The sequence below is a fragment of the Prionailurus bengalensis genome, chromosome A1 (genome assembly GCF_016509475.1).
Source record: "Prionailurus bengalensis isolate Pbe53 chromosome A1, Fcat_Pben_1.1_paternal_pri, whole genome shotgun sequence".
NCBI classification, from domain to species: Eukaryota; Metazoa; Chordata; class Mammalia; order Carnivora; family Felidae; genus Prionailurus; species Prionailurus bengalensis.
Window position 1 is genome coordinate 19,034,497 of NC_057343.1, and position 24,087 is coordinate 19,058,583.

The 24,087-nt window shown below is 43.8% G+C and overlaps 2 protein-coding genes across 4 annotated transcripts in view; one reads left to right on the forward strand and one right to left on the reverse strand.

The window, feature by feature from the left end:
- SLC25A15 (solute carrier family 25 member 15) overlaps nt 1–11,542 on the forward strand; it is a 59,432-nt gene extending 47,890 nt beyond the window's left edge. For all 3 annotated transcript variants that reach the window (XM_043577911.1, XM_043577902.1, XM_043577922.1), the window contains 4 exons: nt 2,833–2,970; nt 6,622–6,791; nt 7,685–7,843; nt 9,325–11,542. In XM_043577911.1, the coding sequence (XP_043433846.1) occupies nt 2,833–2,970; nt 6,622–6,791; nt 7,685–7,843; nt 9,325–9,449 (592 nt within the window). In that variant the 3' untranslated portion in view covers nt 9,450–11,542. The remainder of the gene's footprint in view (nt 1–2,832; nt 2,971–6,621; nt 6,792–7,684; nt 7,844–9,324) is intronic.
- A 1,890-nt stretch (nt 11,543–13,432) lies between these two features.
- The window catches only part of LOC122481814 (phosphatidylinositol 3,4,5-trisphosphate 3-phosphatase TPTE2-like), a 98,344-nt gene continuing 87,689 nt past the window's right edge, over nt 13,433–24,087 (reverse strand). The window contains exons 13-16 of the mRNA XM_043577936.1: nt 20,046–20,137; nt 17,529–17,624; nt 15,732–15,802; nt 13,433–13,586 (exon numbers count right to left, since the gene is read on the reverse strand). Coding sequence (XP_043433871.1) covers nt 13,472–13,586; nt 15,732–15,802; nt 17,529–17,624; nt 20,046–20,137 — 374 coding nt within the window. The 3' untranslated portion in view covers nt 13,433–13,471. The remainder of the gene's footprint in view (nt 13,587–15,731; nt 15,803–17,528; nt 17,625–20,045; nt 20,138–24,087) is intronic.

Genomic DNA, 24,087 nt, shown 5'->3' on the forward strand with positions numbered 1-24,087 from the left:
TTACGGCAGGTGCAGCCTTGGGCCGGCCTACCTTATTTAGTGCCCTGGAAGATGAGAGTATTTATCAGAGAGCCAAAGTCTATTGCACACGTGATTTGCCTTGTTGTTGTGCTGGAACAGCATGCTCGGTATTCCTTCGGGTGGCAGAGCCATTATTATGTCTTAGATTGATAGATGTCCCCATTTATTGATGCCGCCTCTGTTCCGGCAAACTTGGCAACTCTGGTTAATGACCCTAATTGACTGTCGCCTGTCGCAAGTTGACAGAGAGTCCCTGAGGGAGACCAGGTATGGATCTGCAGGCTGGCTGAAAGACCACAGAAACCCCCTGAAGCTTTGGCGTTGACAACCAGCTAAGCAGGAGTGAAAGGCAGAGAAGGAACAGTGTGAGTGGTGTTGGGCACTTTCCACACACTAGAAGCTGAGAGCAAGGATAGTCGTGTGTCTGGCTCTCACCAGGTGATGGGCTGATATTTAATTCTCTGAAATGAAAAGTCTCTACTCAAAGCAGCGTCTTGCTCCTGGAAGAAGCCTCCCTCCAGGCCAGCTATTCTGAGACCTGGGTGTGCAGCCGACCAGCTGGACCCGGGGCACCCTCCTCCTGTCTGCCCGCAGCACCGAGGCCAGGTCACCTGGGGATAGGAGAGGGGGCTGAGATTGGAGGAAGCCCTTGATTTTATACTAATGTCTGATGTCAGTTTATGTAACTGTTGGACATAACTTGAGGATGAGTGCACATGTTAGGTCTATTAGGCTCTTGCTCATGGTTTGGAGGAAAATTGTTGGGATCTCCACCCAGGGCAGTCAGCTGGGGGGCTTACCCCCCAGGGGGGTGTCATCCCAGTTGTCCAGTGACAGTGGTATGCTGGCATTTAACGGGGGAGTGTCAGGGAGCCCACTGTCCTGCTGTGAGCCTCTTGCTGCTTCCTTGCCCAACCCCATGTGCCAGCTGAGCTCCTGTGGCAGAACACTGCCCGGGTTGGAAAGGGTCTTATTTTCTGGCCCCCATGAACACTCACAGAGTAATTCCTGATGACGGATTTCTCAGGCTTCTCCCCATATTTTTGGACTCATCAGACCTCAGTTTCACAGCCCTGCTGGTGACTGTGGCCAGAGGTACCAAACCCTTTTGAGGTGAGGTGAATACTTCCGGTTTCTGTGCGTTCCTCCATTTAGATTTCCGACTTAGCCTTTTTGCCTCCAACTGTCGAGCTTGCTGACTGGCACTGGCTTCACTCCCTCCTTCAGTACTATTGCAGCCTCCTGGTGCCCTCTGTTGCTGAGGTCAGGAGGTCAGCAGAACTGGGAAGACACTTTGTGATGAGCAGCTTTATGGTTAAAAATTCATCCCGGGCTTTCATCTGGGCAGTTACGTTACATATCTGGTTGCTCCAGGTTGGATTTTTGGGCATGTGGGGATAGCCTTGGAACCTAGTTTTATAAAGCTTAGTGGCAGATACTCTGAAGTATTAATAATGGGTGCGTTTGGGGTGGTGGTGGGAGTATGGGTGACTTTTGTCCTCTCTCCTCCCCCCCCCCTTCCTCCCCTTTTGATTTTGTTTTATGTGGCATTGTGTCTTACTTCTGGATGCTGTAACAAAATACCATCAACTGGGTGGTTTATTTTTTCATACATATATATAATTTATCATCAAATTGGTTTCCGTACAACACCCAGTGCTCATCCCAATAGGTGCCCTCCTCAATGCCCATCATCCACTTTTCCCTCTCCCCTACCCTCCATAAACCCTCAGTTCTCAGTATTTAAGAGTCTCTTATGGTTTGCCTCCTTCCCTCTCTGTAACTTTCCCCGCCCCCCCATACCCTCCCCCCTGGTCTTCTGTTAAGTTTCTCAGGATCCACATATGAGTGAAAACATGGTTATCTTTTTCTGCCTGACTTATTTTACTTAGCATTACACTCTCCAGTTCCATCCATGTTGCTGCAAATGGCCAGATTTCATTCTTTCTCGTTGTCAAGTAGTATTCCATTATGTATATAAACCCCATCTTCTTTATCCATTCATCAGTTGATGGACATCTAGGCTCTTTCCATAATTTGGCTATTGTTGAAAGTGCTGCTATAAACATTGGGGTACAAGTGCCCCTGTGCGTCAGCACTCCTGTATCCCTTCGGTAAATTCCTAGCAGTGCTATTGCTGGGTCATAGGGTAGATCTAATTTTAATTTTTTGAGGAACCTCCAGACTGTTTTCCAGAGTGGCTGCAAACTGGCTGGTTTAAACAAACCTTTGTTTCTCACAGTTCTGGAGACTGGAAAGCCCAAGGTCATAGTGCTGGTTGATTTGGTGTCTGGTAAGGGTCCACTTCCTGGTTTGTAGAGAGACACCTTCTTGCTGTGTCCTCAGTGGGTGGAGGGAGAGCTAGGTGGTCTCTTATAAGGACACTAATTCCATCCTGGGGGTTCTACCCTTGCGATTTCCTCTCCGTCTGATTACCTTCCAGAGTCCCTCCTGAAATACCAGCATATTTGGGATTAAGGCTTCAGCATAGAAATTTGGGGGTGGGGGATACATTCGGTGCATAGCACTATGACTGATGAAAGGAGCATGGGTTTTGCAGTCAGGCAGACCTGCGTTTGAATCCCAGTATTGCTACTTGGTAGTAGCATGTGTTCTACGTATTCTGTGTGTTGTGTTGCCACATGACAGTTGGGGCGTTGCTGTCAGCCTCCCAGGGTTGTGAGACCCTTAGATGAAACACCACGTGCAGGTTCCCAAGTGTTCCTCTCTTTGATGGTGGCTGTCCCTCACTGCCCGAGTGCTCTGCATGGTGAATGCTGAATGAATGAATAACTGCTTGTCTCCTTCCAGTGATCTGCAGAACGCGGCCGCTGGTTCCTTCGCCTCTGCCTTTGCTGCTCTCGTGCTTTGCCCCACTGAACTCGTGAAGTGCCGACTACAGACCATGCATGAAATGGAGTCGTCAGGAAAGATAGCCAGAAGCCATAAGTAAGCACTGCTTGGGCACAAGTGTTGGGTCTCTGTTGCCTTGCTGCAGTATTTGTATATTTTATATTGTACTCAAACTAAGTGAGAGAAATGGATTTATCTACTCCAAAATACTGTTTTCAGAACTCTTTCCCCTGCCAGAGGATAACTTTCTGGACGGACTGCCTGTGATGGCTGCACCCACCCCCGCCCCCACATCAGAGCATTGTAGGCAGATATTTAATAGCTGGGAAGTAAGCCAGGAGCTAATACTGCTCTTGGCGTGTTGAGTGCGTGAGGCATGATCCTCAGCTGTGTAGGAGGCACATAGCAGACAGCTTCGGAACGTGTCTGAGAGCTGAGCCTTCATAAGTATCAGTTTGGGCTCGGAGATGAATATTTGATGGCCATTCCCAGGTCTCACATGGGTGATCACCCCACATGCCAGGGTAACTTCCTTACTTCCCTCCCTGATCCTTCACATGTACCCAAAGAGGGCCCATGTTCTAAAAAAACTCCTCAGAGCCCTTGTGAGCTACTCTGTGACCATCAACCCACTATCCTCCTCAGTCTTTTTTTTTCTAATAAATATTACCTCATTTATTCATTTATTTATTTGAGAGAGAGAGAGAGAGAGAGAGAGAGAGAGAGAGAGAGAATGAATCCCAAGCAGGATCCACACTCAGCACTGAGCCCAACACGGGGCTCAATCCCATGACCTGAGCCAAAATCAAGAGTCTGACACTCAACCAACTGAGCTACCCAGGTGTCCTTCCCCCTCAGTCTTTTAATGAGACCATATATTCATTTATTGAACATAGTATTCTATACCTCTATTAGGCCACATTAGTTAATCATGTTTAAGTCTCTTACCTTTTTTCTATAAGCAAATTCTTCCAAAAATTTTGAAAATTTAAATTTTAGTTAATATACAGTGCAGTATTGGTTTCAGGAGTGGAATTAGGTGATTCATCACTGACCTATGATGCCCAGTGTTCATCCTAAGTGCCCTCCTTAATGCCCATCACCCATTTAGCCCATCCCCCCACCCATCTCCCTCTGTCAACCCGTAGGTTGTTCTCTGTCATTGTCTCTTGTTTGTTTCCCTCCCTTCTCTTCCCCTGCCTTTCCCACATGTTCATCTGTGTTGTTTCTTAAATTCCACATATGAGTGAAATAATATAGTATTTGTCTTTCTCTGGCTTATTTTGCTTAGCATAATACCTTCTAGCTCCATCCACATCATTGCAAATGGCAATGTGTATATATTTACACACACACTACATCTTTATCCATCAGTCAGTGGACACTTGGGCTCTCTCCATAGTTTGGCTATTGTTCATTATGCTGTTATAAACATTGGGGTACATGTACCCTTTGAATCTTTTTTTAATCCTTTTCCCCTTCAATCTTTAAAATAGATTCTAGTCACCTCATGAGAGTGTGTCATATACAGTATGATTTATTTGGATTCTAAAGCAATTTATTGTCTTTGTTAATCTCAACACTTGTTTATTTATCTTAACATCTGGCTGACCAAAGTTCTCGTCAGTGTGGTTTACTCAAAGTCTGTAAATCTGCTGGGAAAAAAACAGATAAATCGGCCATTTACAGAGTTAGTCTCCTCCTAGTGAGGATGGTGTTTGTATAACAGAGCTCTATATCCTGTACCCTTGAGATTCATTACAGCCAGTTTGAATCTAGTCCTAGCTTAGGGGTCCAAAAATGTAAGTCTTTAAAGCTTTTTATTGAACTATAATACATATGCAGAAATCATAAGTGTGGGGTTCTATAGTCCTAAAACAAACATAGTTGAAACCAGGGCCCAGATCAAGAGGTAGAACATTAACAACACCCAGAAAGTTGCTCTCATGCCCCTTAGTAAAGGTACTTTTAAGAAAGTAAATTTGGGGGCCAAAGACTTAGGAAAATGGATACCTTGCACAAAAGTAAATATTGGTTGACTGTATTTTAGGTGTGGCAGTGCCCACGCAGGGGTATAGTAGCTTAGGGTTAAAACTTGGATTCAAAGGCACTGAGTTGAATTACTTTGTTACATTCCCATTGTAGAATGGGAGCTGAGTTGCAGGAAGGACCTGGCCAACAGGTGATGCCTGAGGAAGCCTTCTGAAAGGCCTTTTATTACCTTCGGTTTGATCCTCCACTGGTCCAAGCCAGGGTCACCTGCTGAGCTAAGTGAGAAGCGAGGGGTTCTCTACACTGCACTGAGCAGGTGTTTCTGGTACTGTTTTTCTGATGGGTAAAGCCTGCCATGGTGCCCACCGTCAGGAAGAGGGGTCTAGCAGAAAGTGTCCTGCATCCCGGCTGCTACAAGGCTCTGAGCAGCTTGAAATAAAAATTATTACATACCTACTTCTTGAAAAACTAAATTCTTGGTGCTTCTTGCCCTACAGGAATTTTTTTGAGAGAGAGGGCACAAGCAGGGAGGGGCAGAGGGAGGAGACCGAGCATCCAAAGCGGGCTCTCTGAGGACAGCAGAGAGCTTGATGTGGGGCTCAAACTCACCAACCGTGAGATCATGACCTGAGGCAAAGTCAGACTGAGCCACCCAGGTGTGCCCCACCCTCCAGGTATTTCTAAGAATTTCCTTTGTCTTGCCTTCAAGTAACATTTACTCCGTCGTTCATTTCCCTGTACTAGCCCAGAGGAAAACAAACCTGAAGCACCTGAACCAAATGCCTCAGTACACATCAGTTCAAAACAAAGGTTGGGGAGGGTAGGACTGGTGGGAGGTAGGGGCCTGGGCAAATACAACACCATTTTATTTTTGCTGAGTTTGTACAGCTCCTTATTGTAATTTCACTCACTTGCTGTTGGAAAAAGATGGGTATTGGCTCTCTTACAGCTTTGATAACGACCTCTAGAATGTATGAATGCACTTTTTACTTTCAAATGAAGAACTAAGGAATTTGTTTATTGAGGGCCAGAGGATGCAAGCCATAAAAAAAAAAAAGCTTATCTGGCTTTCACAAACCTCTCTTTCTCTGCTTGCCAAACGGGGTTGGATTTTATTTGCACATCTTCAGAGGGTCCTTTACACGAGGCGGGGGTGGGGGGAGCTGTGGGGCAGATTCCTGAAGAGCCCCTCCAGAGAGGGGTCCTTGGGTGGGAGGGGTGGGAGTGATGCCCGGTGCTGTCTGCGTCTTTCCCTTCTGCTTCGTGTGTGCTACAAAAGTCATTGCATGTGATGTGAGCCCAGCAGTTAGCCAAAAGGAACTCTGTGAGCTCCCTCTGCCATGTCCGTTCTGGTCCTGGTCCATCGCTTGTTTTGTCCACAGCCAGAGCACCTGATTTTCCAAAACTCCAGGGAACTCCTTTTCCATGTGTACTCTCAGGCCCTCCTTTGCTGAGTAGGCTCGATCCCCAGCCCACTTGGGACATGTGAACACCATGCTTCCGTGTGAGACGGGGTTCTGGTGCAGTCTGTTGAAATCTTGGTGGGGGGTGTGGTGGGCACACCCAGCTTTGTACAAATGCACTTTAATGAAATGTCTTTGTCATCGGATAGTTTATGAGAACACTGGTCCTAAAATAACTGCGCTTCTCTGAGATTTCCTCTCAGTAGAAGCCTTCTGTTCTCAGAATCTGGGTCCCTTGGTTTCTAGAATCAGCCGCTGCCTGCCCTAAGCGCGGCTCACTGTCTCCTCACAGCACAGTCTGGTCCGTGGTGAAGAGCGTCCTCAGGAAGGACGGCCCCTTGGGCTTCTACCACGGCCTCTCCAGCACTTTACTCCGAGAGGTGCCGGGCTATTTCTTCTTCTTCGGCGGCTACGAACTGAGCAGGTCATTTTTTGCATCAGGAAGATCGAAGGATGAACTAGGTAGGTGTGCCCACGTTGACCCAGTCGGCTGGGATGGGCTGTGCCCCAGAGTGGCGTGGTGGCCAGGTGTGCTGTGGGAGTCTGTCTGGTGTTTCTGGAGGCCGGCAGGGAACTTGGCACCTTCCTGTCGGTGTGGTAATGTCCCCGGGACGGGGGTGAAGCCGTGCATCCCAAACTTCTTTACTGGAATAACATGTGTTAGGGGAGAATATCAAAATTACCTTCCCTGTGGGAAATCTCCAATAAATGGGTGAATGGCCCATAAAGGATTTTGCAGTAAGCTTAAAACTTGGTAATAAATCTCAAGAGTGTTTCCAGAGCGCTGAAAAGTGTAGTTCTTTCTAGATAATCCTATTGAGCTGCTTGACTCATGTCATGACTCATGACAAACCATGGCCACGTTTGGCTCCCATGAATGATTCCTTTTTTTTCTCAAACACCTCCCTTCAGTGTTTCGGACTCACTCTGGGGTTCGGCAGCTCCCAGGCTTAACCGTTGTGCTTAATAAGACAGTTTGGGTTTTCACGGTAAAGGAAGAATCAGGGCCGTGAGGCATTAAAATATCGAAACACTTGAGAGGGAGAGAGGTGAAGAGATCGTGGCCTGTGTCTCAGTGGCCACTGTTCTCATTCCTCCCGGCGGGGCGTGCTGCTTCTGTGTGGGCCGGCCCCCTGGAAGACAGGCCACAGTGATCAGCACGGACCTGGCACGATGAGGGGCCGACCCCGAGTGCCACAAGGGACCTTGTGCCCGAAGAGCTTTGGCCGCTCCTTCTGAGGACTGTGCTCTGCGCATTAGCAATTTTATTTGCACCTGCCTGCAGCCGCTGCTACCCTGACCTGTGGAAATGCTGTTCTTGAGGCAAAACGCTGTTTGCTGATTTCCTCGCCTAGGCCCTGTCCCTTTGATGTTAAGCGGTGGAGTTGGTGGAATCTGCCTCTGGCTGGCCGTGTACCCAGTGGATTGCGTCAAATCCAGAATCCAAGTCCTTTCCATGTCTGGAAAACAGGCAGGATTTGTCGGAACCTTGATAAGCATCGTGAAAAATGAAGGTGAGTCCGCTCGTTGCAGAAACAGAGTAGGTGTGTCCAGCGTGGTCGTTTCTCCGCCAACCTTCCCGAGGTCGATCGGGGAGTGTGGTTGCGCTCTCCCCCTGCCGCCCCTCTCCAGCCCTGGTGCTGTTTTCACACCCTTTCTTTAGACTCCTTTCATCCTCAGCCATGTTTGAAGTTGTTATCCTTCACTTCTGGGCCAGGAGTCTGTTCTAAGTCACCTGGGGGGAACTTTAAAAATACGGTCTGTGTCCAAGGGGATGAACGTTTTGAAGCCGCACCATTTGTTTTACACAATACAGATGGGATCAGAAACGACCTCTGACAGAGACACTGAGGGATTTAAAGGAACGCGCAACAAATTCTTAATGCTAAGTCCTCCTGAAGGCCATTTGCTATTCATTGTGAGAGTTATACAGGAATATAAAGACTCTCCAGGTGATGTTTGTATAAAGCCAGTTTCATGCCACTAGTGAGTCAAGACCTGTTCTTCTGGCAACCACTATACAACTTGGGATGTGAACTTCTCTGTCTTGATAAAAAAAAAATTTTTTTTAATGTTTGTTTATTTTTGACAGAGCGCATGCAGGGGAGGGGCAGAGAGAGTGGGAGACACAGAATCTGAAGCGGGCTCCAGGCTCTGAGCTGTCAGCACAGAGCCCGACGCGGGGCTGGAACTCACGAACCATGAGGTCATGACCCGAGCTGAAGTCAGACGATTAACAGACTGAGCCACCCAGGCGGCCCTTGATTTTTTTTTTTTAATGTTTATTTTTTTGGGGGGGGGCAGGGGAGGAGGGAGAGAGAATGAGAACATGAGTGGGGGAGGGCCAGAGAGAGAGAGAATCCCAAGCAGGCTCTAAACTGTCAGCTCAGAGCCAGACGCAGGGCTCAGTTCCACAAATGATGGGATCATGACCTCAGCCAAAACTGAGTTGGACGCTTAACCGACTGAGCCACCCAGGTGCCCTTCTGTCTTGATTTTGAGCGAGAGCACAGTTACGGTGTGTGGCAACAGTTTGGTTCATGTCCCAAAGCTGCAGAACACTTCATAGTTTCACAGAGTCCTCCCACCTCCCTTACCCACCTGGATCTGCATAGCCACCTTGGGCCGTGCCAGCAGTCGACACGGGACTCAGACTTAAGTGCCCGTGCTCTTCGCCCGATGCTTTATGGTCCCTGCCCCCCGGGGGCCCTGGGCTGCCAGGTGAGGCCTCCGCTCTGCCTGATCCATTTCCTGGGGATGAACCAGGCATGAGATTAGGGTGTGTTACCTGAGCATCCGCCAGCTTTGCTGGGAGGCCTGACGCTTGTCCTTGTTTCCATTAGTCCGTTTTGTTCCTGTTAGTCCAGGGAAGCCTGGAAGGAAGTTCTTCATCACCTACTGGTTTGTAGTGCGTTGTCTGGATTTGTAGGTACACAGCCCTGTGCTCTGCAGTTTCACGTGATGTCTCAGACTTGGGTCACTTTTTGTCTTCTAGGAATAACGGCCTTATATTCTGGACTGAAACCTACTATGATTCGAGCATTCCCTGCCAATGGGGCGCTATTTTTGGCCTACGAGTACAGCAGGAAGTTGATGATGAGCCAGTTTGAAGCATACTGACGTGTCCTGGTGAACCTAGATCCAAGTATCGGCGTTTGAGGACGACAGTTCATCTCAGGGTTTCGTGGAGTACAAGACCAATGTAGAATTACTTTGGTTTCATAAGAATTTTATTTTTTGGTCTTCCCTTATCCTACCCTAAATCTTAAACTTTATGGAAGAGCCTCTATTTTATATCCTATAATTTTTGCCTGTAATTGAAAAGTTGCTGCTCTTGTCCTCGGTGGGGCATTTAGGGTGAGCCGCTGGCCCCTATGTCCAATCTGAAAGGCTAAATATAGTTCTGTCAGGGCTTTTGCATAAACCTGTATGTGTCCATGCAGTTTGGATGGTTGCATGTTGTTAAAAAAGCAAGGCTGGTTCCATGTTTAGTCTCAGATCTCACCAGAAAAACCCAGAGGTAACCATGTTCATGAAATGGCTATAAACGCATACTTGACTCATTGTAGATGTAGCGTCTCTTTTAAAATCTGCTTAGCACATGCACTACACTAAGCGGCTAAAATTTTAAAAAGTTTTCCTGTGGTGCTTGAAAACTAAAATATCAATCTAGAACTGGTGGAGGAGAGCACACTTGCATACTGGCGTGGCTTCCATGTTACTGATACAAGTTTAGAGTAAGCATCTTGGAATTTCCCAAGATGTTCTGTTAAAATAGTGCCATTCATTTTCTAGATGGGGCCACCTTCTAGGTGGGATCTAGGCCTAGAGCGGCGTAGCCTTACCTGTGCCGACTTCCCTTCTCCCCTCCCAAAGAACTTCCCCTCTGCTGGGCTTTAGGTTGAGGAAGGGGCTGAGGGGAGGGGACTGTGCTGCTTTGCTTTGTGAAGACCAATGACTGACAGCAGCCCTTAGCTTCTGTCTCTGGGTCCTGGCCTGGGTAGGATTCCAGAGTATTCCTTTGGACCACCTATGGGCTGTTGATCCACTTTTGAACACTCACTTATTGCCTCCACCGATCAGAAACCCTTCCAGGGAGCAGAGTGCCAAAGCCAAGAGAAGCCCTTTTCCCTGGCTGGTGACTGAGTGATGGTGCTCATGGGCAAAGTCCTCTCTCCGATGGAACCGGACACAACATAGTGCGTGTCCTCCACAGTGAGTGATGTCGGGGCTGGCCCTTTCTGAAGTTTATCTTGGGATCCGTAACTGCTTGCCATGTTTCTTACGGAGTTGGAGCCTTTTACATTTGGTACCAGCGGTCAGTGGATCCTCACGATGATTATGTATAGGGGGTGACTTTATAAAACAAGGAAACAAGCCGAGTAATTAAGTTCTGCCATATGTATGCACTAACAACAACCACAGAAGCTCAGGTCACCTGGTCTAAGAGGATCCTTCTTGTCACCACTTAGGCAAGCCCCATCATTCCGTGCTGCTCCAAGACCAGCAAGGACTCTCTCGGTAACAAGTGTTTTTAAGCAGGCTGACCTGTGTCTGTCCCGTGTGCTTCTGTCATTGTTGGCACAATGAAAGCCTTGTGTGAAACCTCCGGTTTCCTTAAGCTTTGTGTTCTGCAAAGCTTCTGACATGCCCAAAGCAGGAGGGTCAGGGAAGTGACATGCTGACCCATGGGGGCTGCTGTGGACATTTGGGGAGGGGTGCTCAGTGTTGTGCCTGATGGACTCTGGAGCAATGGCTGGTCAGCCACCTGTGTTTTCTTTGCAAGAAAATCATTTTTCTACCTTTTCTCTCCATACCTTAAGTGGTCAGTAGCTACTGAGTGGTGCTTCATCTGAACAGGCCTGGACCGAAGCAAAATAGAAAATGGGGCTGGCTTCCAGCAGGAAGTGAGCTACCTGAGAATCCGTGAGCCCATCTGAGTTAGGCCTGTTGGCAGGGGACCTTCTCATACGTTGTCCTTTTAAGATTCAACTAAACATCTGCAATAGTAGCAGTCCGAGGCAAGGAAAAGAGTAAGGAATGAAACCTAAATCAGGGGAATTTTTTTTTCCATTCTATTTGCTTAATTCATGGTTCAGTATTTGAATACAATTTGTACCATTTCAGATCTGTACTCCAAAAATAGTAAGTTGAAGTTGTGTGTTTAAAGCAATTCTGGTGTTCTATCATTAAATTATTTACCTAAAATTTGAGTATATGAGCTGTTTTAAGTATTTTACATGCTAAGAACCAACTGTCAGGACTGCTTAAGAGTGTAGTAAGGTTTCAAGGTGGTGGCTTCATTGCAATGAGCATTTTTTTTTTTTTTTTTTTTTTGGTCAGCATCATTCCTGATGTAAAATAATTTCACTGTAAGTAAATTGACAAAAATGTGTTCTTTATTACACTGCAGTTGTGAAACTTGGCCCGCTAGCATTAATCTCCCTCTGCCAGGCGGTACCTGTGATGTTTCTGATGGGGCAGGATGCTGTTCTATTTCTAAAAAATAGTGAAACTTGCTATTCAGTTTTGGATAATTCTATTCTGGGTAGCAAATTCTATTTAAGAAAACTGGTATCGTTCTGATGTATTATGATGTAAGTTTTTCAAGTTGTTCAAAGGAAGTATTTACATTGGGTTCTAAGGTGGAAACCTCCCCTAAAATCTCTTTATAGGAGCAAAAGCACGATAGTGTGGCACCTCATAAGGGCCAGGAATCTTGATGCACCTTAGAGGGTTAGAGAAGAGAAACCCCGGCTATGATATTTCAAAAAACAAGAGACTTAATGGGGGTTTCCTTCCTCCCATCTTGCCAGTATTGAGAAGGGCTAGACCTTACTGCTCCTCACTGAGCCAGCTCGGTATTTTCCCACTGACCTAAGCCTACCACCTGATCTGCCCGCTGTAGCTCACTGCTGCATGGGTTTTAAAGGATACAGTACAGGGGCATCTGAGTGGCTCAGCTGGTTAAGCATCTGACTTCAGCTCAGGTCATAACCTGGCCATTTGTGAGTTTGAGTCCTGTGCTGACATCTCAGAGCCTGGAGCCTGCTTCAGATTCTGTGTCTCCTTTCTCTGCCCCTCCCCCCTTGCACTGTCTCGCTCTCTCTCAAAATTAAACATTAAAAAAATTTAAAGGCAACAGTACCAGCTGTTCTGCTGCAACACATTCCTATCACAAATTACAGGAAGTAATGTAGTCCTAACACGTTGAGAACTTGAAAGACTTTTCCTCCAAAAGGAGCCTTCAGGTAGGTTGCTGCACTGGCAGCTGGGACCCCTTGTGGGCTGACTGGAGGGAAAAAGTGAACCTTTCATGCCATGTTCATAAATAAGGACAGTCGAGGTACAATGACGGGGAAGGTACTTGGAATAAAATGAGAAAACGCTTCCCTGGGGACACAGGACTAACCGATATTTGCAATGCAAAGATGACCTTCCTTCAGAGTTCCCTAAACTTAAGTGAACTTGGCTGTGAGCAGGGTTGGTGAAGAAGGAGGTGGACTTTAAAAGAATCTAGATTTCTCTAGGCAAACATTTCCTTTGACTCCACTCGTGAAGGTGCAAAAATAAATAGAATATTCAGTAACCGCTGCTTGTGTTTACCGAGATTCCTGTGCCCTCCCCGAAGTCTGTGTGTGTAATTAGCCCATGCACTGGTGGGTCTGCTTGTGTGCACAGTTTTCTGGGTTGAAAACAAGCAAGTCTTTGTGCCAATCTGATGTTTGTTAAGTAGTTTATAAATCAAGCAGAGGAAGAAAACAGAAGTGACCTTTCTGATCTGAAATTAAAATGTAAAACAAAGCAGGGAATACTTGTATTTTAGATAAGTAAACTCAGATTATTGGGAGGAATCATAATTCTTAAATATTTTAAGGTTTGTTATTTAAAGGTTCTTCAAAGTGATAATTTGGAACATAGTACATAAGAACGTTAGTTCTCGCAAACATGACCTAACTCCTTCAGAAAGTAAGAAGCACCCTTGAGATTTTACTTTGTACGTATTTAATAGGTTTGGCAAAAACATATGTACATGAATGTAAATATAAGTATACCAGCAAGGAAGGAGGTTTAGAAGCTACAAATATGTGGCAGGGATTGTGAAGAACATGATTCTGTCCGAGAAAGGGAACTACGCTTAATTAGGTACCAGCTACGACCTCATCAAAAAATACCTCGACTGCAAACTCTGGACGGTAAATTTTCCATGTTTTTGGTTTATGGGGATTATCCAATTCATTTCTTGAAAGATAAAGCCTAGAAAAGCAGAAACATCGTTGCAAGCACAGAAGGGTAAAAAAGGAGACCCACCTGCCACGGTTAGTCGCAGCCTCTGGCCGATCCCCTCTAGCCAGCTCCCCACAGCCAACCAAATCTTAATCATCAGTAATTACAACCACAGCCAACCAAATCTTAATCATCAGTAATTACACATCACCGATTCTTTTCACGTTGCCTTTTATAGGATTAAGGACATTTGACATTAATAAATTGCCATGTGAAATCCTCCAGAGAGACTAGGTGTGTATTAAAACCAAGTAATAAAATACCGAGTCTTTTAAATGAGGACAGAGGCATTTTTGACCAGTTAACCACCTTGCAGCTAATAAAACAGCTATACCAAGCAGTAGGGAAAATTAGATCACTTCTCTCCTCACTTTTATAGGTTTCTAACTCATTGCCTCTCTAGTATGATCAATGTATTTTAAAGGAAAAAATTGTGCCCCGTGGCAAGAACCACTTTGGAAGAGTAACACCCAATGAAGTTTCACCCGGATCTCGACTGAGGGGCTTGGCTCAGGTTGGGAGTCAAAGTTTATTGTTTGTATACACCCAGGGAAAAATTGGTAAAAATTCCCCCATCAAATCCAAAGTTCACTCTATCCATTAAGTAGGTGCATCAGAAGGATGTAGACCAGATATTCAACTTACTGTTGCCTTTACTGGACTCGAGGTGTGAGAGGAGGTGGTCAGATTTGAAGAAAAGGCTGGGATTATATGTAATGGGAACTGTCGATTCATGCCACATACAGTCACAGCTACCTCAAAACTCCGGTTCTGGAATATTTTTCCCTTTTTGTATTGGATGATGATTACGGTATGGTGAGAACAATACACCTCAAATTTTCAGCGCTGAAGAACAAATACTCCTTAAAGTACTAGAGGACTAGAATTCTAGAGAATGTCTAGACTCAGGAATGAGTTTCCAGACAAGTTTTCTTGGAATAATCTTCAGTCAATAACTACTTTTTAAAAAAAACTTTCCTAGGTGCCTGGGTGGCTCAGCTGGTTAAGCCTCTGACTCTTGGTTTCGGCTCAGGTCATGATCTCCTGGGTCCTGGGTCAAGCCCCACTTTGGGCTCTGAGCTGACAGTGCGGATCCTGCTTGGGACTCTGTCTCCCTCTCTCTGTGCCCCTCCCCCACTCAATATACTTTTTAAAAAATAAGCAGAGGGGCGCCTGGGTGGCGCAGTCCGTTGAGCGTCCGACTTCAGCCAGGTCACGATCTCGCGGTCCGTGAGTTCGAGCCCCGCGTCGGGCTCTGGGCTGATGGCTCAGAGCCTGGAGCCTGTTTCCGATTCTGTGTCTCCCTCTCTCTCTGCCCCTCCCCCGTTCATGCTCCGTCTCTCTCTGTCCCAAAAATAAATAAACGTTGGAAAAAAAATTTTTTTTAAATAAGCTTAAAAATGATTTTCTAATAACTAAACTGGGAAAGGTTTTTTTTTTTCTTTTCTTTTTGAGAGAGAGCATGAACAGGGGAGGGGCAGAGAGAGAATCCCAAGCAGACTCTGTGCTGTCAGCACAGAGCCCAATGCAGGGTTTGAACTCACAAATGTGAGATCATGACCTGAGCCAAAGTCAAGACTTGGAGCCACCCAGTCACGCCAAGAAAGTCATTTTTAAATGGGAGACTATTAAAGCGGTCTTCATTAATGCTTACTGTGTCTTCTTCTGTCCTAGATCTAAGTGTGTCAATCACCTTTAAACTAGCTGCAGCTTCCCTAGAAGATGCCTTCCTTTGGGGCATAGAATTTAGTGGGTGGTCGGTCTAGGTAAATTAACACATCGGGAGGACCTCCCACAGGGTACTGAGCAGACTCCTACTAAACTTGCATGGGAGGGCTTTATTACCATACTCCAGATCTGATCAGAACATGTTTTAACTTCTGTGAAACAGTCCTAGGGCACAGACCTTGAGGATAATGCAACGGTAGTTTCCAAGAATAGCCATATATTTTACATAACCAGATTAAGAGGAGAAAGGCAGTGAAGAATTGGGGAATTTGAGGATTCTTGGTTTCTGGAAATTGAGCATATGGCAATCAGCAAAAGGTTTGCCTTTGCACTTTACACAGACCTTGAAGATTAAGCTGTTTCTACTGGATTGTATCCGAGCCATACCTGTTATTTTGTATAAAAGATGTATGGAACCAGAAGAAAAATGGGCAGTTGTCATAGTATTTAGGAAGAACCTAAAATTAAAAAAAAAAGTTATTTTTCATAGTAAAATTGATACCAAAAGCTAATTCCAAAGGGATTGAAATTCCATTCATTTCTAGATTTGTCAATTGTAGCCATTAAGTACATAGCACTCACAGTGTATAACTTTATACTCATGACACAAAGGAGGAGGCTTTAAGAAATGGCTATTTCTAGCAAATGTAAGGAAATGTAATTTTCTCTGTACTTTTAAGCAATAGTCTTCTAATATAGTTTAGTTCTAAACAGAAACCTATACCAGTTTATGCCTGAAGAGATCATCCATTTCTACAAGGAGCAGCTACATTGATAATTGTCATTATTGGTGATAAAAATACCTAAACATTTTGAAAGTGTTTTCATCTCCTGGCCCTTGAAAATCACAAAATGACCAACATTGCTTGGGCCGGTGCCTGTAGCAGTGCTTCTGCTCAGAGACCACCGACTGAGAGAGAGTTCAGACTGGCTTCGTTATTCAAATCCAGTATGGGTCACTTGCTTCAACACAGATACTTTTTTTCAGTACTGAATAGATTCTCCCACAACAGAGAGCAAGCAGGGCATGAAGGAGGGCACAGGATATACATTTTAAATTGATCGACATAGTTACTTGTTGGCAGTTCTGCTTGATAATTTTAATAGAAAAATGAAACTACTGACCTTTAGAAATCTGTTACATATAGAATAACACTCGTGCACTTTATGACTGCTCAATATAAATTATACACTCATGATATTCAGAGTAATGACTATGGCAAACATTCTCGTATCGGATTAAAACACTTTTAAAAACACTTTTTAAAAAAAACTTTCCTAGGTGCCTGGGTGGCTCAGCTCGTTAAGCATCTGACTCTTGGTTTCAGCTCAGGTCATGATCTCATGGTTTCATGGGTTCAAGCCCCCAGGTTCTGTCCGTGCAGAGCCTGCTTGGATTCTCTCTCTCTCTCTCTCTCTCTCTCTGCCCCTCCCTCACTCATGCTGTATTTGTCAATCTCAAAATAAACTTAAAAAAATACTATTTAAAATGAATTATATGTCAATCCAAAGGAAAGTAAAATCTCCCTTTTACCCCCAGGTTTTTATTTAAATACCAGTTAGTTAACATATATGGTAAGATAGGTTTCAGCAGAATTTAGTGATTCATCACTTAAATAACACCCAGTGCTCATCCCAACAAGTGCCCTCCTTAATGTTCATCACCCATTTAGCCCATCCCCCCACCCAACTCCCCTCCAGCAACCCTCCGTTCTCTATTGCAAACACTTCTAATTAATGAAAGAAGATGTTAGTTCAAGGATGCTTTCTACACAGTATAGATTCATGGAGTTAAACGTACACATAAATTTACAAACAATGCTACCTTAAGGAAAGAAGGTGTTTGTTGAAAGATGCTTTCAACACCATAAACTACAAATTATGGGGAACAATGTGTTTTAGAGATATAAAAGAAAAATGTGATCACTGCTCTGCAATAAACATACCTTGGTTTGTTTCTTATTTGAAAATATATGCAAACTGTATAGAATTTAGAAAAAATGAGCAAAAACCAGTTTAGGTTCTTTTTAAAAATTTTTGTTATGGATCTGACTTGTTTTTCTCCCTCTCCCTGGCCAGGGCTTGACATCTCCTATTTCTTGCCGGGAATTGTAGGAAAGGAAATCCTAAAGCAGAATAATTCAAAAGACCAGACGAGAATAACACTGTTTCTTGATTACTCACTGAGGAAGAGAGAAACCGTACTTTCACATCATCATACAGAGGTGGACAGCTGGATAAATGAATTATCACGTTGTCTGTTTCAATATCGTGAAGTATCTGTGAATGAACACATGGAATTCACAACCTTAAAACCAGCTGGTAAGAGAACAGTGAAGTTCATGGTCACAGATAAAGGCTTCCTGTATTTATCAAGTACGCTTGGTCTCATAGTCCAGTCACTACATGTAAACGTAAATCATTTCTATAAAGTTGCAATACTGTTACGTTTTTAAAAGGCCAACATGTTTGGAGGTCATGGTAGGGCAGTGGTAAAGAACAAAGCGTTCCCATTTCCATTAGAGTTTAACCAAGTAAACATTACTGTTGAATGTGTGCCACTTGATTTTCATATGCTGGGATATGCTAACAGGCTCGGTTTTAAAGCTAGCCTTCACATTCAAAAAGCAATACATAATTGGTCATGTTTTATCAAAAAGGGGTCAGCTGATGGGATCATGGACCTTGTCCATGGCTGACTGCTGGATGGAGTGACCAAGAATTGGCCAAGTTTCTGGAATGAAGGACTTTCTTGAAACTATACTAAGTATTTCTTTGTTATTGATTATCCTTGTGTAATAGTGGCCCCCACAATAAGAAAAGTCTATGTACCTGTGCAAAATAGAAAAGAAGGTGCAGACTCAAGGCATGCTTCAGGGAGCTACACGCACAAGAAGTAACAGAATGGCATAAATTACATGTCAAGCTAGATGATGAAGACTTTGGAGAGGTTAACAAGAAGCATAGAATGAGAAAGGTTCACAGAGAAGGTAGAAACAGAGTTGGGCATGGAAGGATTTGTATAAATGAGGAGCACTGAAAAGAGAATCCAGTGGAGGCAGGGTGGTGTGGGAGAGGGGGAGGAAAGACCAGCAAAAACATGAAGCAGAAATTAAGCGTGTTGTGTTCCAAGGGCCAGAGGACACCCAATCTACTTGGAATGGAGTCTGCAGGTCAAGTACCTGATGGAAGTAAGCTCAGGTCTCAGGTATGTTATGGCTAAGGTTCCAGAGCCAGGGAAATAAGAATGAAGTTGAAGAATATGGAGAGGGGGGCATTTCCTATGTGACAAAGTGGCCTGATGATGATCACATATAACACTTAGCAATTTATCGCTCACAAAGAAACTTCACATATATTATCTAATCCTCAAAACACTTGATATGTGATCTTTACTTTACAGATAATGCTGAGCCAAAGATATTAACTGGCTTTGACTACGGGCATGCCGTGTGTCTTCTCTACTTACAGCTTTTCACTGTTGGAGCAATGAAATACCTGCATATTGCAGGACTCTATATACTGTATTGTATGAGGGGAAGGAAGAGGTAGGGAGACCGTTGTGGAAATCTGGGCATGAACAAACGAGGTGTTGGCAACAGGAACAGGAAGGAACGGAGAGAGCGAAGAGAGATTCCAAGGTTACAATCAACAGGAATTAGTGACTGACTGGATGTGCAGGCACAGCAAAGAGAGAATCAAAGATACTGCTAAATTTTAAGGCCTCAGTGAGAGAACGCTGGTGTCAGTTGCACAAGCAGAGGAAAAGCTCATTTGACAAACGTGGACTGACAACATGGTTGGATTGTTGGGGCGGAGACCGTCCATGTTGTGGGTCCCGGTAGGTGCTCATAAACATGTGCGGAGTGGAAGAAAGAAAAAAATATATAAGGCAGGGGAATGGACGAGCAGAACCAAGAGTAAGGTATGTACAGAGATAAGAACAGAAAGTCAAGGATTAGGACTGGGTGAGGGCCTTCCGTGGAGGAGAGGGGAAGGAGTGGTGCTGGAGAAGTGATAGAATAGAGGCAAGCCTGCGAGAGAATTCTAAGAGTTTATATTTCTTAGATCTAGGAAGGTTTCTTATTGCTTCAGAAAAGGTTGATGATCTTAGGCATACCAGGTCCCATTGCTTTTGGGCAGAGAGCTACATCCAGCCAGCCACTTGGGTTACTCTTGAAAGTACAGACCCACAGGACATGTGAGATAGAATCACTTGGGACATTGCTAACTCGAGAGATTCCTGAGCCCCATTCCAGATTCCCTGAATCATATTTTTGAGGTACAGTCTTGATGTCTCCATCTTTTTAGTGTGCATGCCAATCACCTATAAGCTTATAATTTCAGAATCAGTACCATATTATAAAATGACAAGAAGAAGACTATTTAGCTAAAAGTGACCAGATACATGAATCGAAAACTCTGATAAATTCCTGGGAACATGCTTGGCATTTGTGTAAAAGGGAAAGGCAAAGCAACACACTGAACTGAAAAGATAGTTTGGAAAATGCCCTGAAAAGACTATTTTGAATAAGGAGTTTGTGCTCTGACTTGTATCTGAACACAGGGATGCCAAGTTGGATGGTAACCAGAAAACAGCATGGTCTTTCTTTGTGGTGAGTGACGGTCTGGGAGGTCAACATGCTGATTGACGTGGAGAATTAAAACAAATGCCAGCATTTTCAGTTTACGTGCTCTTACCCAACAATTTTTGGAAGCAGAACTTAAAAAGACGATTTTGCGGTGCAATATTATTTGTACTTTTAGATCATTTCCATTGCCTTTTCCAACACCTGAATGAAATAAAATTAGGCCAGTTAGAGCAAAGATCAAAATGTCTTACCAATTAACATTATGGTTTAGAAAGAAAATTATTCCAGCTCACAATGTGTCAGTACTGAATCATTTGGGTCTTGCGTGAATTCTGTCTTTAAAAGACAAAGCTTCAAGCCCAACTTTGTCTCCCAAAGCCCAATTTATAAGGCTGGAGCGGGGGGGGGGGGGGAAGAAATATAGTTTAGCTTCTTAGAATTTTATCTCTTTCACCTTTCTAGAAAAAAAAAATCAGGGAATGGGACTTGTACCCTTTCCTGCTGATGGGTTGCATTTTTCAGATACCCAATACTGTTTCTTAATAATAAATAGCCTAAATTCCTCTTGCTGTCCTTTAACTCCAGTTCCCAGGGCAGTCCCCATGAAAATACTGGATGGCTATACCTAAACATTCCTGTGACGTTCAGTATACATATACAGACAAATGGTTTCTCTCCCTGTATTCAATTCAGAGGACCTTCTTTTAGTAGTTCCTAAAAGGACTGGTTTCTCAAGCCTTCAATTTTTAGTGCTTTCCTTTTATCCATGCAGGTCACAAATATGCACAGAGGTAAAGGTACAGAACTCAAAAAAATATTCTAACAAAGTCATATATATATATATATATATATATATATATATATAATTCTTGATGGTCATATTATGTTTGCTTTGTTTCCACCAAACCCACATTATTAATTTGTAGTAGACCATCATCATTTCTTTGCCTGTCTTCCCCTGGCCCCATTCCAGCTGGAGAACCTCTTCCCACTGATGCCAACTGGAGATCAGTGAAATGAACAACTAAACGAATTGAAATACTTGCTTTCTAAGCTTAGATTACCACACATTTAAAAATTTTAAAATGAAGCATATTTACACAATATAACTTTTAAAGTTTATTTTGACGGAGAGAGAGCAAGCATGAGTTGGGAAGGGGCAGAGACAGAGGGAGAGAGGTAATCTCAAGTAGGCTTTATGCTGTCAGTGCAGAGCATGATGGGCTCAGTCCCATGCACCGTGAGATCATGACCTGAGTCGAAATCAAAAGTCAGATGCTTGACCTACTGAGCCACCCAGGCACCCCTATTTACACAATATAAAAGGTAGAAAAGACATGAAGTGAAGAGTCTGTCTCATCCACCCCCCCCATTTATTTCTCCAACTCCAAATAGATGTTTTTTATGCATATATAATCAAATATGAATACATACTCTCCCAGAAGTTTTTATGTACGTATATATACGCAAACATGAATACATGTTATTCCCCACTTTTGTTTTACAGAAATCGTTGCATATCGTCACTGTCCTGTACACATACCATAGCACTGTCCTCTACCTTGCATTTTTTTAAATTCTTTTTTTTAATGTCTATTTATTATTGAGAGACAGACACGGAGCATGAGCAGGGGAGGGGCAGAGAGAGAGGGAGACACAGAATCTGAAGCAGGCTCCAGGCTCTGAGCTGTCTGCACAGAGCCCGACGTGGGGCTCCAACTCATGAACCGTGAGATCATGACCTGAGCCGAAGTCAGACGCTTAACTGACTGAGCTACCCAGGCACCCCATCTACCTTGCATTTTTTTAATACATGTCAAAAATTTTATTTTACTCAATGAGAAACCAGTAAAATGTTACAGCTCATTCAAAGTACTGCACAAGCCACTGGGAAAAACAGTATGGAATTTCCTCACAAAATGAAATATCAAATTACCATATGGCCCAGTAATTTCACTCTAGGTATTTACCCAAAGAATATAAAAATGCTAATTTGAAAAGATATGTACACTCCTATGTTTATTGCAGCATTATTTACAGTAGCCAATATATGGAGGCAACCCAAGTGTCTATTGACAGATGCATGGATAATGAAGATGTGTACGTATACCATGGAATGTTGCTCAGCCATAAAAAGGAATGAAATCTTGCCATTTGCAGCAATGTGGATGTACCTAGAGAGTAGAATGCGAAGTGAAATAGGTCAGAAAGACAAATACCATATGAATCCCCTCATATGTGAAATTTAAGAAAATAAATGAAAGAAAAAAAGAGACAAAAGACCAGACTCTTGAATACAAATTGGTGGCTAGCAGAAGGGAGGTGGGTGGGGGGATGGGTGAAATAAAGGGGATTAAGAGTACACTTACCTTGATGAGCCCTGAGTAATGTATAAAATTGTTAAATCATTATATTGTACACCGGAAACAAATATGAGCTAATGTACGTTATACTTAAATTTAAAAAAGTACCGCATTGGGGCACCTGGTAGCTCAGTCAGTTGAAGGTCCAACTTCGGCTCAGGTCATGATCTCAGGGTTCATGAGTTGAGCCCCACATCGGGTTCTGTGTCTCCCTCTCTCTCTCTGCCCCTACCCCACGCGCACTTGGTCTCTCTCTCAAAAATGAATAAACATTAAAAAAATAAATAAAAAATAGGGGTGCCTGGGTGGCTCAGTCGGTTAGGCGTCTGACTTCAGCTCAGGTGATGATCTCACAGTTTGTGGGTTCAGCCCTGCGTCGGGGTCTGTGCTGACAGCTCGGAGCCTGGAGCCTGCTTCGGATTGTGTGTCTCCCTCTCTTTCTGCTCCTCCCCCACTCATGCTGTCTCTGTCTCTCAAAAATAAAAATAAAAAGCATTAAAATTTTTTTAAAAATAATAAAGTACTGTACATTTATAGGCGGATAAGGGCTGATGGCATGAATTTACAAATAAATACAAAATGGCTCAATAATCCATTGCATTCCACCGGACACAACTAATTTGCATTTTTTAAGTACAAAAATTATTTGCAGCATTGCCAGTTTTCTACAACTTACAGTTATAAAATAGCTTAAAGACCACGAGAGGTGAAGATAATCCCAGAAGCGTCCACTAGACAATTTACTCTCATTTCAAATTTTTTCACCCTTTCTTCTGACAGTCTCCCCATCCCCCTTCTGTTTTGATCATAACAATCTCAAAGGAAGGTTATTCATATTCCAAAAGAAAGCTGGTGTTTCCAACACTGAGTCAGGAAAAAATAGGAAATCTGAACAGACCAATTACTAGTAATGAAGCTGAATCAGTAATCAAACAACTCTTAACAAACTAAAGCCCGGGACCAGATGGATTCACAGGTAAATTCTAAACATTTAAAGAAGAGTTAATACCTATTCTCTGCAAACTATCCCCAAAAATAGAAGAGGAAGGAAAACCTCCAAATATATTCTACAAGGCCAGCATTACTTACACCAAAACCAGACAAAAGTCACTATGAAAAAAAAACTACAGGCCAACCTTCCTGATGAACATGCATCTAAAACTCAACAAAATATGAGCAAACCACATTCAACAATACATGAAAAGGATTATCTACCACAATCAGCGGGATTTATTCTGGGGACGCAAGGTTGGTTGCATGTTTTCAACTCAGTCAACATGGTACACCGCTTTAGCAAAAGGAGGATAAAAATCACATGATTGTTTTTTGTTGCTGGAAAGATGGCAGAGTAGGAGGATCCTGAGTTAAGCTCGTCCACAAACACACTGAGATAACAGCCACATCAGTGCAACTATGAAAATGACCCCAACACTGGCAGGACGGACTTTCCACAGTAGAGAAGAGGCCACGTCGAAAAGGTTAGAAGGGGAGACAGTTGAGAACTGTCTCGGCAAGGCTAACCATAAACAGGAGGGAACCACGAGCTTAGGCAAGAAAATCAGACCCCACCGCAGGCACAGAGGGCCTGCACTGGGAAGATGAGTCCCTGTAACGTTTGGCTTTGAAAACCAGCTGGCTTAACAAGTTTTTATGACCAGAGGACTTAACTCTGGGCACTTTATTTAGTCAAGTATAATTAATATACAGTATTATATTTGTTTTGGGTGTACAATATAATGATTAAGGGTTCTATACGTTACTTAGTGCTCATCAAGGTCGGGGTTCTAT